Source organism: Bubalus bubalis, chromosome 22, assembly GCF_019923935.1.
Source record: "Bubalus bubalis isolate 160015118507 breed Murrah chromosome 22, NDDB_SH_1, whole genome shotgun sequence".
Taxonomy (NCBI): Eukaryota; Metazoa; Chordata; class Mammalia; order Artiodactyla; family Bovidae; genus Bubalus; species Bubalus bubalis.
The window spans coordinates 26537459-26550742 of NC_059178.1; the positions used below are offsets into that span (position 1 = coordinate 26537459).

A 13284-nucleotide genomic window follows, 5' to 3' on the forward strand; every position below is an offset into this window, starting at 1 on the left:
CAGGACTATTTTTTATTGCAAACTTTTAAGTCATTTTACAGAAGTCATTCCAAATCAAGAACAATCCTGGGCAAACTAGGAAGAGGTGATCCACTTCAAAATCACTACTCATGTACCTGGCTTTGGGGCTGCCCCAGTGGCTCAGTGGTAAAGAATCCGTCTCAATCCAGGAGCCACAGGAGATGCGGGTTTGATCCCTGGGTCAGGAAGATCTCCTGGAGGAGGGCATGACAACCCACTCCAGTATTCTTGCCTGAAGAATCCCGAGGACAGGGGAGCCTGGGGGGCTACAGTCCATGGGGTCGCAAAATAAGCATGCGTGTATGCACCTGGCTTTGACTTTGATTATGGAAATAGGGTCTGAAATTCCTCCTGGTTTCTCTGCCTACTGAAAGACCTAAGAAGGCCAAGTTTTCAATACTGTTGACAAGCCACAGCCCTTATGTACTGGTGGTGGTTGGCATGCATGGTTTTAGACCATGTTGATTGTTTGAAAACTGTGAAGGCTCCCGTCTTTCATTTCTGCCTTAGTGTCTTAGGTTTCTTCCCCACCTAAGTGGGATGTTATTAGTGTCCTCCTACTCTCCTTGGGCTCATGTTTTTAAATTAGTCCATGGAAAGAGAATACATTTGCACTGAACTATGAATGCTTTTTGTTGTGGTGGTTGTTCAGTTGCTAAGCCGTGTCTGACTCTTTGCGATTGGCGCTTAATACATCTAAATAGGTTACTTAGGGATGTTACATATTACCAGTGATCAAAACCCTCCTTGGCTGCAGTCAAAGGAATGAAGCTCTAATTATAGAATTTCTTACTCAGAGGGAGATCTTCCAGGAATCACACCATGTTCTCCTTCAACTTTGTGACATGTAAGTCCATGCCAGAGTTGCCTTTGTATGAAAGTGATGTGACCATGTTGTGTGTTTTGGAATATAACAACCATCGACCATCACTGCTGGAACACCACCATCCACTCCCCTACCCTAGTTCTGTTCAAAGAGTTCTCCAGGAATCCTTAGAGGACTCATGCCTTTCTCAAAAAGTAAACTGGGTGGATCATCTGCCTCTCTCTTTGTCAGCTTCTGTTTACCTCAATCCAGACACAGAAACAAAAATTTAAAGGTCCAAGTAATTGTCCTAAGGTTACACAATTATCACAGATAGGAATGGTCCTCAAAGCTCCTGACTTCCACCCAGTGCTCATCCAATGTACTCTGCTGTATCTGAGACTGGCTACAAAAATAGAGCAGATGCAATTAACAGTGGAGGCAAATGAACTTGGCATATGAATTATCCTAGGGGTTTCTCCCTCTGTAATTGGGGATGGCACTGCCAAGCCAAGAACAGACTCTAATTAGTGCATGCTCTGACAGGGAGGAGAATTTCACTGTGTTTCTTACTCAGCCCACTTCTTCAAGGGGGAGGGCCAAAAGCAGAGGAGCCTTTTATGGGTCAGAGCTCATCCTATTCAGGTCACCACCCTCTGTGATTCTCTCTGCCCAGAAGAGAGCCCAAGGGAACAAGAAAAGAAAACATGCCAGTCCTACAGGACATAGATTGAGATAAAGGGGCCATGAATGTGGGCACATGTGTATGTGTGTGTGTGTGTGTGCGCGCGCGCGCACGCATGTGTGTGCTGCCACAAGAAGGCAAGCCCATTGAAGGAGAGATTCAGGAGGCAGAGAATGCCTTCAAAGGTTTGGTCTCCAGAGAAAACAAAATCAAAGCAGGTTGAAATCAGAAACTATAATACTATTACTCAGAATGTAATTTGGCAAACATTTATTGAACACCTACAATGCTTAAATGAAGGCAGATAAGATACGGTTCCTGCCCTCATAGAGCTTACAATCTAGCATGAATAGGTTCACAAATAACAAATAAAAGGCAGAAAGAGGGTATTTCTAAGAGATACAAACAGTGTCATGAGAAGGGGGACAGACACTGGGTGGCTGTTCTAACTCATAAATTACATACCCACCAGTGATTCATACAGAAATATGAATGCTAGATTCCAGGTTGCAAAAGGTCACTATCAGATCAGCCATCTCTATTCTAAATATTAACATAAATTACTTTTAAAAAGTAAGCTGAAGCAGGTACCTTAAGAACTTAGCAATCTTGAGTTCTGCTTTTCCCTTACCGTGGATTTCATAGAGGACCAACTGCTTTGGCAGGTTGTATAAAATCTCATGCAGTCACTTTCCAGGCAAGATTTGCATTCGTCCCAGGAATCCATCAGAGACACCTGGCATAGCCTTTCTTCCTCTTCTAGATGTTCTTGAACTTCATTCATAAGCTTCAGGGCCTCCTAATTAAAAAGTAGAAACACACACCCTATTTTCCATTTCATGACTTTGTGTGCTATATCTTAATTGATTTCTCACTTTACAAAATGTGCGTATTCTAAACTAAACCTCATTTCTGCTACAAATGAGCAGCTGATAGATTTACCCAGAATCTTTCAGTTCAGTTAAGAGAAGGGCACCTCTTGATCCCTACAGACAACTGGACATTTCTTATCCACCTATTTATTTATATATTCAACAGCTGTTTATTGAGAGCTTCTATGGGATGGGCATTCACTGCTCTTGAGTGAACCAGCCACAAAGACACAGCCCTTGCTCTGCAGAATGCCTAATTGATCTGCTTACTAGTCTGTCTTCACTTCTAGTCGTTGGAGGATGTGAAGATGGAATTTTAAGGCTGACAAAGTTGACACATTTATCTCCTTCATTTATGCTGCCTTTAATTTTTATATGCTCTTAAACACTGCCAGAAAGCACAACTCTGGTACATCACATCAAGCCTTCGCAGTGAGTTGCATTCTAATGGCAGAGATGCTGTGTTCTCAGCAGCTTTGTTTCTCGTCCATATTCTGAGCACGCCGCCTGGCGGTGCCTGCTATACTCGACCAGGTCCCACCCAGCAGAGGTGACACCGGTCCAGAAATGTCAACCCCGCCCCCAGAGCTCCCTGCCAGGCCAGCATCCCATAGACCTCCCAGGCCTGCCTGCAAGAGGGGACTTCTGCAAACCAGCTCTCTCAAGGCCTGAGAAGTAGCTCAGGGGAGTTAGGGAAGCTAAAAGACGCGTCCATAAGAGGAGAGCCTTAGAGCTGATGGCGACTCCCTTAAGTGGAAAAACACGAGTGAGCACAGTTTCTAAAACCAATTTAGTGCGTAATTTTACCTACTGGAAAAGAAAAAGATAAGCACCCCTTCCTGGCATATTAAGCCTCAAGAGACAACTGGGCAATGACTATCTCCCACATCACTGCTAAGCTTGGAATTTTCATCTCTTCTAGTGGCAGAATCCTGGGGTTGAGCCAGCTGTCCTTAGCTGCATGCCATATAGGGAAACCGGGCCAGTCCCCAGGCTACCAAACAAACCTTGTGATCTAGACAGGCTTAACCTATCTTTTGGGGCTTTGTGGAACAAATATGGAATCCTGCAACTTCTTAAGAAAGCTTGTTCCACCAGGGGAGGAAACAACACCACCCAAATTTTCTCAGTCTTTTTTAAATATTATGCTCATTGTCACTGTAAACCAAAATCCCAGTATTTCCAATTACAAACTACCCTCACTGTGGACCCTTGGGCAAATTATTTAATCATCTCTGAGCCCATTTCCTTTGTAGCGAACAGGAATACTCGTAGGATCTACTTCTTAAGTTTTCATATTGAGACAAGCAAGCAAGGCACCTAGCCTGTAATCATCTGATTTGCTTTCGCTTACCTCCAAGAGCATAATGAAAACCAATGGCCAAATCACATGGCCCAAGATCTGGTAGTGAACTGTTGCCCCGGAGGAAGTAGGTCTTTGGTTTAGGAATGTCCTGTCGGAGCTCTCTGCTTCGTCCAACTGTCCCACCCAGTGATAGATTTCATATTTAGAGTTGTCTTCCTGCAGTCAGTTTATCAAAGTCCCACCCAAACCTGGACGGGGGTGCGTGGTGTGGAATCACTTGAAGGGCTGCTTTAGGGTTTCCCACTTTAGTAAGAGAAAGCTTTAGATGCTCCCACTGATATAAAATGGGCTTCCCAGGTGGCACTAGTGATAAAGAACCTGCCTGCCAATGCAAGAGGCGTGGGTTCAATCTCTGGATCTGGAAGACCCCCTGAAGAAAGAAATGGCGGCCCACTCCAGTATTTTTGCCTGGAGAATCCCATGGTCAGAAGAGCCTGGTGGGCTATAGCCATAGGGTCACACAGAATCAGACACAACTGAAGCACACACGTATTAAACATAAACAGGGAGAAGCTGAGGAGGGGGACTGAGATCATGCCAGGTTACCTGAGGATGGATGGAATTTTTTTTTTCTGGGAGACTGGGGTTGTCCACCCCATATCTGCAAATTCATAATTTATGTAAAGTATCCTTTACTTTAGGTTTAAAATCATTTTAGGAAGGGAGACTTCGGGTTAAACAGATTTTTCCTTTTTAAAATGAATTTTTGGGACTTCCCTGGCAGTTCAGTGGTTAAGATTCCATGCATCCAATGCAGAGGGTGTGGGTTCTGTCCCTGGTGGGGGAACTAAGATCTCACATGCCATGTGGCATGGCCAAATAATGAGATAAATTTGAAAAAAAAAATAAAATGAATTTTTATGAGTGCCCATGCTTTAAGAGTATAATTCTAGGATTTTAAAAAAATGGAATAAATAAGTCTGAAGAAATAATAAAAATTCCACTAGCTCCTGAGATTCTACAGCATCCGAAATGGAACTAACACTTGCTGACCTCACACTGAGCTTTCTTTTCGTAGTTTGTGCTGCCTCCTTGGCTCACCAGGAGGCCAGGGAAAAGGAGAAAAACAGAAAGTCCCTAGGTCCCGCAGGCACAGCGCCAGCTCACTTTCTCCTGGGTCAGTCATGACAGGGTTGGGTTAACACATTAATTAACATCTCAAAACTCAGTTTCCTTAGCTGTAAAATGAAAACGATGGTTTACCCAGATGCTGGAAGGATGTGATAATGTGTTTTATAAGGGCCTGTAAATGATATCTAGTGTGGTTATTCCTGATGGTCAGACTCACGAGCCCACCAGGGAAGAACCTGGCTTAGAGGAGCTTCCCCATTGCTTCGTAAGGAGCAGGTTTTGATTTCTTCAAGGTCTTTTGCTGGCTGCTGAAAGGAAGGAGGGCTTGCAGCTGCTGCTCAAGCCGTCTCCTCACCAGGGACCCTGTGTGGCTGCACAATCAACCAGCTGGTGACAGGCTGACTCCAGCTCTGAGGTCACAGCCTGTGACATAGCCCTGCTCCAATGGCTCAGGGGACACCCAGTGGCCACAGTGAGTGCCAGGAACTCCCTGGAGCTGGTGTGAAAGTGTTAGTCGCTCAGTCATGTCCAACTCTTTGTGACCCCATGGACTATAGCCCACCAGGCTCCTCTGTCCATGGAATTCTCTCCAGGCAAAAAATACTGGAGTGGGTAGCCATTCCCTTCTCCAGGGGATCTTCACGATCCAGGGATTGAACCAGGGTCTCCTGCATTGAGGGTCGATTCTTTACCATCTGAGCCACCAGGGAAGTCCTGGAGCTTGGTGATTCCCACCTTTATAGATCTAGGTCTAGAGAGGAGATATTAGAACTTCTATTTATTTTTTAATTTAAAAATCAACTATGGGGAATTGTTTAATGGGTACAGAGTTTTGGTTTTGTAGGAGACATGGGTTCAATCCCTGGGTTTGGAATATGCCCTGGAGAAGGAAACAGCAACCTACTCCACTATTCTGGCTTGGGAAATCCCATGAACAGAGGAGCCTGGCGGGCTAGAGTCCAGGGGGTCTCAAAAAGAGTCGACATAACTTCATGACTAACAAACAAAAGAGTTACGGTTTTGCAAAATGGGAAGAATTCTGGAGCTTGGTTGCCCAACAATGTAAATGTATTTAATACTATTGAGCTGTATTCATAAAAGTGGTTAAGACGGCAAATTTTATGATATATATTTTACCACAATTAAACATTTTTTCATGAAAATAAAGTTTAAAAATGTGGAAGATCTGGGTTCAATCCCTTGGTTGGGAGGGATCCCTCCTGGAGGAGGGCATGGCAACTGATTCCAGTATTCTTGCCTGGAGAATCCCCATGGACAGAGGAGCCTGGCAGGCTGCAGTCCATGGGGTCGCAAAGAGTCAGACATGACTGAGCGTCTAAGCACAGTACACACTCCCAATTTTAAAATTTAAAATACTTTGCAAATTATTTTTGTTATAGTTTTGACACCCTCTTTGATTTAAGGGCATGTTGAAAATAAATTTTTAAAAATTTAACTATTCTGAGTGTGATGTTAATGGTTATTGCCATTAAACTATGAGCCACGCAATGTCTATAATTTAGAAATGTATTGACTTTATACTGTAACATATGAACAGTTTTTAATATGGCCCATGGATGTCTGAATATAATGTATATTCTCCATTGATAAGGTATATAGTTTAGACAGAAACTATTAAGTAAAGGTACATGCATTAAATTGATGAAGCTGATAGACTATTTCACAGGCACTGGTGCTCATGCCAGGCCATTGCATGTGGCCAGCTGTGCCTGAGGACCCTGGGGAAGAGGAATTCTGTACATTCCAGAAGCATCAACACTGGTTGCCTCTGTTCACTTGGAGCCAGTTGCAGTGAATTGTCATTTAAGAGGACTCAGGTAAGTGAGGGCTTCCCAGGTGGCACTAAAGGTAAAGAATCTGCCTGCCAATACAGGAGATGCTGCAAGAGATGTGGGTTCGATCCCTGGGTCTGGAAGAGCCCCCGGAGTAGGAAATGGCAACCCACTCCAGTATTCTTGCCTGGAAAATTCCATGGACAGAAGAGCCTGGCGATGTGACTGAACGACTGAGCACAGGTAAATGATGGTTTTTAACTACTTTAAACTAGCCCTCACTAAAAGGGCAGGAGACTTTAAAAGATTCTTGGGGAAAAAAATAACCAGCAGATTAAAAAATATGAATAACTCCTGCTCAGGTAGATAAGAAATAATGGCAGGGCTAACACTGTTTCATTGTGAGCTCTTTGTTGGCCTTGTGTCAGTAAAAATGATGATCTAAACAGATGTGGCAATAAGCTAAAATTTTTTCAAAATATGTAGAAGATTATTTGAAATATGGACTTGGTAGCAATTCATGTATCTAATTTATAAATAAATGAAAATGCATATATTCAGGAGTGGATGGTAACAATAATTACAGTAATAAGGATGGGAAAGAAAAAAATTTTGTAGAAACCACTGATCTGGTCCAAAACTTCCAAACATTTTTGACTTGTCATTCCAACTCAAAAGGCACCATGAAGCAGTTTTAAGAAAGTAGCATTTCCCAACTAGCATTGAATCCTCCAAACACCTGAGTATGGAGTCTTTCAAAGGCATAATCTACAAGAAATATGTTCTTTGAAGAAATTTGAAATTTTCTTCAAAGTCTTCCTCCAATAGGGTAGATTTCCAGAAAAACTATGTTTAGGGTAAATAAATAATTTCTCCACTGCATTCAGATGCACTATTTATGGTCCAGACATATTTCTGAACAGTTATACAGTTGTTGTTGTTGTTGTTTTTCAGGCTGCCCTGTTCAGCATGCAGGATCTTAGTTCCCTGACCAGGGATCGAACCCAAGGCCCCAGCATTGGGACTGAGGCATCTTTACCACCCGACGTCCCAGGACAGGTATGATTTTCAATGACTGTACCTGCTTTTCTTCTCTGCATTTCTTCAGGGTTCTCATTAGTTTGCTATGTTCCTCCTCTCTTCTTTCCATCAGGATTTTCATCTGCTTCATGCCAATCAAAGCCTTCTTCACCTCTTCATCTACGTCTATCTCCCCAGCCTTGGAAAAACCTAAAAGATTATGTTGCAGTTTTTTCCTTTAAGATCTGATCAGATTATAGTGTATCAGAATACAATGAATTCCAGCCATTAAAAAGAATGAAATAATGCCATTTGCAGCTACATGGATGGACCTAGAGAGTGTCACATTGAATGAAGTAAGTCAGACAGAGGAAAAATACCATATGGACATCCCTTACATGTGGAATCCAAAGAGAAATGATACAAGTGAACTTATAAAACAGAAAGAGGCTCACAGACTTAGAAAACGAACTCATGGTTGCCAGCAGAAGGGATAGTTAGGGAGTTTGGGAAGGTCAGGTACACACTGCTATATTTAAAATGGATAACCAACAAGGACCTACTGTACAGCACCCGGAACTCTGCTCAATGTTATGTGGCAGCCTGGATGGGTGGGGGGATTTGGGGGAGAATGGATACATGTATACGTATGGCTGAGTCTCTTTGCTGTTTACCTGAAACTACCACAGCATTGTTAATCAGTTACACCCCAATACAAAATAAAAAGTTGAAAGTTTTGTAATAATAATAATAGAAAGAATACAATGAGTTTACCAGTTTTTTGTGTCCCTCCAGCAGAGGCTTAATTGTTTTTTTATTGCATCAGACTCCAAAAGCAGATCACCATGCTTGGGCTATCAGCTACCACATGGAGGGGGCAACCCCTGCCCCCCCACCCCCACCCCAAGGGAAATACCTTCTGTTCTTCACTTCTGAGCTTCCAGCCAAGTCAGAGTTCATTTAACCCCATCTTATCATTCTCCTCAGAGCCTGTTTTCATTTATCTAATTTTTTCTTTCTTTCCCTTAAAACTCAAGTGTGTTTATATTAGAAGAAAACATTGAATTTTCTTCACAGACAATTTATATTAAATGCCCAACTGGGAACCTCAAACAGAGAGAACAATTTCCCTTTCTTTCAGCTTCAATTACCTTCCCAGGAGGCTTCAAACCTTGAAAGTATCTGGTATAATGCAAGATTCTTTAATAACCTCCTGGATGTCTCTAACACCCCTTTAATAAGCCTTTAGTGAGTATGAAATTCATCGTTTGTCATACTCTTTTCACAATAGCCAACGTGGCCGCCAAAGGAGCTTAACCTGGCCTCCAAATTTATTTACGGATCCCCAAAAGGAACATTTAAACTAATTTATTTTTCTAAGATAGGCACCCAAAGCGTATCTCGGCAAACAAAGACTCCAATTTAATGAGCACAGACCAACCAGATTCGATGTCGCTCTAACCCATCCTTTCACGGTCTCACAAATAACTGCATGGATGACTTTAATTGTTTAAATGTTTCAAATGCTAGCAAAGAATTTCACTGTTCGTTAAAACCGTGCTCAGAGGACACCGAACATCTGGATGAACCCAAGCCGTGCAGCCTAAGACGTTGGCAAGTTTTATCTCTGTGATGGCGAACATCTGGAACTGTGAACCGTTCTCAGAGACACAATTGGAATTTTCTATTTTTAATCCAGATGTTTGGCGTCTTGTCTACTTGGCTGAAGAGCCTGGAGAACGTCTCCCTGTGAAACTAGAGGGCGTTCTGAATGCGGTTATCTCTCAACTGTAAATCACAGTAAGCGCCAGCAGGACATGGAAACAGGCAGACGGGACACGGTGCAGATAAAGAGACCAGACATTACCCTTCGGGTCTTCACGGATGGAAGTTCGGTCCTTCCCAGTAGGCGCACACTGACAGTCTCTCAGCCGCAGCAGATACACGATAAACACCAAGAGTGGCGGCTTCATGTTTCCGCCGTGACTGCGAAGGAAGGATAAACCTGTATCAGATGCCTTCCGTTTAGTTTCTGTTGGCATCAGTTGAAAACACCTGGTGAGTCAAAGCATTTTTCTGTCGATTTTTCTTTATGACTTTAGACAATGTATGTTGATATGGTTGAGACATAAGGAAACTTGAAATCTAAATAAATTCTTTGAAAAGACAACCCAAGTCCCTCTTTGCTTGCATTCTTCATGGCAGTTAAATAAGGTCTTCATCTGAAGCATTTGAAATTTAAGGCAACCAAAAGTATGGATCCCAGCCCCACAGAATCCAAACTTCATTTTATTTCCTTGTCAACAGTAAACAACCCCAAACACAGAATTAGCTATGTCAGAGGGGATTGTTTTTTCTCCAAAATTCTCAGGCCATAAGTAATTTTTAACCTAGATGGTTTACTACTTATTTTTTTTTTATGAAAGCAAGAACCCCTCAGATTTTTCTCATATATCTTATAAAAGCCATCAGATAAATGAATCATACGCAAATTTTTTTCTTCTCAGATAATAAATTTCCTTTTATACAATTAGTTGTAAACATTGCCAATAAAAACATATGCTTTCACAGTTATATCTCTAGATTATCTTAACTCCTCCAAAAAAGGATATTTATATTTATATATATATATATATTTGTTATTTTGGAATAAAAACCCAACCCTATATTATTTAATCTACATTTGGAATGTCTTTTTAAAATACTGGTAGTTACAAAGCTATCACATTTTACGTCTAGAATTATCATTTGAGCTAATTCTCTTTCTGTTAAGACCCTTTCAGTTTCGTGTTGGTCGCTCATTTGTGTATGACTCTTTGTGACCCCGTGGACTGTAGCCCGCCAGGTTCCTCTGCCCAAGGGATTCTCCAGGCAGGAATACTGGAGTCAAGAGCCGTTCCCTTCTCCCGGGGATCAAGACCCTATTTACCAAATAAAATTTTAACATATTTACCACTAACTTTGCAGGCTCTCCCCAACAAGGTTGCCACCAGCTTCTGTAAGGATCTTCACTTTCCTCTGATTTAATGTTTGTCTGTGTCAGGGATTTAACCTTGTTCTATTAATTTGATGACACAGCTCTTAATCCTATTAACCTAACATTGTGAGATTAAGGGTATGGTTTAGAATGTGGTAGGGTCTCGAAATAAACACTAGAGGGCGGGCTGTCTACACGATCAGGAACAGTGACCTTGAGCTGCTTTATTTTACACAATTTTTAAAAAAAATATGGAATTCTTCATACATTTGCGTGTCATCCTTGTACAGGGGCCTCTGTATTGTTCCAGTGTTTGTATCTGTGTTGCCAAAACAAGCATACACAGATATGTTTGATAAGACTCATTAAAGCCTTAGAAATATTTTTTTAATTTGAAATTTTTTCTATATATCTTCTTACACAGGCTTCCCGGGTGGTTCAGTGGTAAAGAATCTGCCTGCCAATGCAGGAGACGCTGGTTCCATTCTTGGGTTAAGTCCTCTGGAGGAGGAAATGGCTATCCACTCCAGTATTCTTGCCTGGAAAATTCCATGGACAGTGGAGCCTGGCAGGCTACAGTCCTTGACGTTTCAAAGAATCAGACATGACTGAGCACACGTGTATGTGCACACACACACACACACATACCTCTTCGTATATAGGTCAAACAAATTTCTTTGTCGGAAATGTAAGGAACAATATGAAAAAGAGTAAGAAAATGCTTAGATAAAACATTTTGAGATAACTAATAAGGACCTACTGTATTGCACAGGGAACTCTACTCCATACTCTGTGATGACCTATATGGGAATAGAATCTAAAAAAGAGTGGGTATATGTATACATGTAACTGATTCTCTTTGCTGTACAGCAGAAACTAACACAACATTGTAAAACAACTATACTCCAATAAAAATTAATTTAAAAAACATTCTGAAGATTATTTACATAGTTGTTAGGCATTTTAAAAAGCATATGCAAACATTTTAACTAGATGAAATGATAACATCTAGCCTATAAAGAGTGTAATAGGTGAGCATTTCACTACAATATACTAATTGATTAGCTGAGCTAAAAATTCAGCAGATGATTCTTCTAAAAACAATTAGAGAGTCACCATGGCAGCTACTGTAGTCTGGGTCTGTGGCTACTGAAGTCTCAAGATTGTCTTGGGGTCCCTTTTCCAAGTTTGGAGGGATTCCACTTATTGATGCTTATTGATTGGACTTATTGATCACTACTTATTGATGCTCAGTACTTTTCAGCAGGTCACACTGACCGTTCTAAACTGACTCACCTGCCTTTTGGGGCCCTTAGAAGTTGATCCTTGTGTCTGAGCAACCTGCAGTCTGGAGTTTATCTCTGCTCTGCTTGGACACGGGGATGGGGAATTATAAGACACACCAGAAGTCTTGTCCACATCTCATGTAGCTGTCTTTTGTGTGTGCTAGGTCGCTTCAGTCATGTCCGACTCTTTGTGACCCTATGGACTGTAGCTTGCCAGGCTCCTCTGTCCATGGGGATTCTCCAGGCAAGAATACTGGAGTGGGTTGCCATTTCCTACATCAGGGATCTTCCCGACCAAGCAATTGAACCCAAGTCTCCTGCACTGGCAGGCAGGTTCTTTACCACTTGGGAAGCCCTTAGCTGTCTTAACTATCTGGCAATTCTCTGTATTAGTTGAAAACCTCTTAACTCTGCTAGAAAACAGATCAGCTCTAAGCAAAATCTGAACTATTATTATGTTAAGAAGCCTCATGTCACTTTTGAGCAAATCTAAACCACCCCTACAAACAGATGTGTATTATTCTAAGAGGTGATCATATGGCCAAAGGAAGAAGCAGCACTTGGGGTCTTTTTCTGAGGAAGACAAGAGTCCAGTTCTGGGAAAGTCAATCCTAGGAAATTGTGCAGCATCAGTGCCAACTCTGACCCTGAGAACCTTTCTTGTTACTTTTCTGTTGTCCAAATTTGGACTCACTTGAAGTCATGGCTGGACTCTACATGCTTTTTCCATTGTTTTTTTTTTTTTTTCTTGTTGTTTTGGCCTCATGGCATGTGGGATCTTAGCTCCTGGACCAGGGATCGAACTGGCACTCCCTGCATTTGAAAGTGAAGTCTTAACCACTCGACCACCAGGGAAGTCCCAACAAGCTCACATTTTGTTGAAAATGAAACTAATGTTTAGGAAGACTGGTGGCTCATTCTCTAGTGGCAGGTTTTTTTTCCTATGTATTCCATCAGTTCAGTTCAGTTCAGTCGCTCAGTCGTGTCCAACTGTGTGACCCCATGGACTGCAGCAAGCCAGGCTTCCCTTTCCATCACCAACTCGAGGAACTTGCTCAAACTCATGTCCATCGAGTTGATGATGCCATCCAACCATCTCATCCTCTGTCATCCCCTTCTCCTCCTGCCTTCAATCTTTCCCAGCATAAAGATCTTTTCCAATGAGTTCGCTCTTTGCATCGGATGGCCAAAAAGTATTGGAGCTTCAATTTCAGCATCAGTCTTTCCAATGAATATTTAGGACTGATTTCCTTTAGGACTGACTGGTTTGATCTCCTTGCAGTCCAAGAGACTCTCAAGAGTCTTCTCTAATACCACAGCTCAAAAGCATCGATTCTTCAGTGCTCAGCCTTCTTTATGGTCCAACTCTCACATCCATACATGACTAC

The 13284-nt window shown here is 42.0% G+C and overlaps 1 protein-coding gene and 1 pseudogene across 1 annotated transcript in view; both read right to left on the minus strand.

The window, feature by feature from the left end:
- The window catches only part of CLUL1 (clusterin like 1), a 28675-nt gene extending 18019 nt beyond the window's left edge, over positions 1 to 10656 (minus strand). Inside the window, exons 1-4 of the mRNA XM_006079208.4 lie at positions 10587 to 10656; positions 9501 to 9688; positions 7695 to 7843; positions 2143 to 2310 (exon numbers count right to left, since the gene is read on the minus strand). Coding sequence (XP_006079270.4) covers positions 2143 to 2310; positions 7695 to 7843; positions 9501 to 9675 — 492 coding nt within the window. The 5' untranslated portion in view covers positions 9676 to 9688; positions 10587 to 10656. The remainder of the gene's footprint in view (positions 1 to 2142; positions 2311 to 7694; positions 7844 to 9500; positions 9689 to 10586) is intronic.
- Positions 10657 to 10855: 199 nt separating this feature from the next.
- Positions 10856 to 10946, minus strand: LOC112581483 (annotated as a pseudogene).
- Positions 10947 to 13284: the final 2338 nt, after the last annotated feature.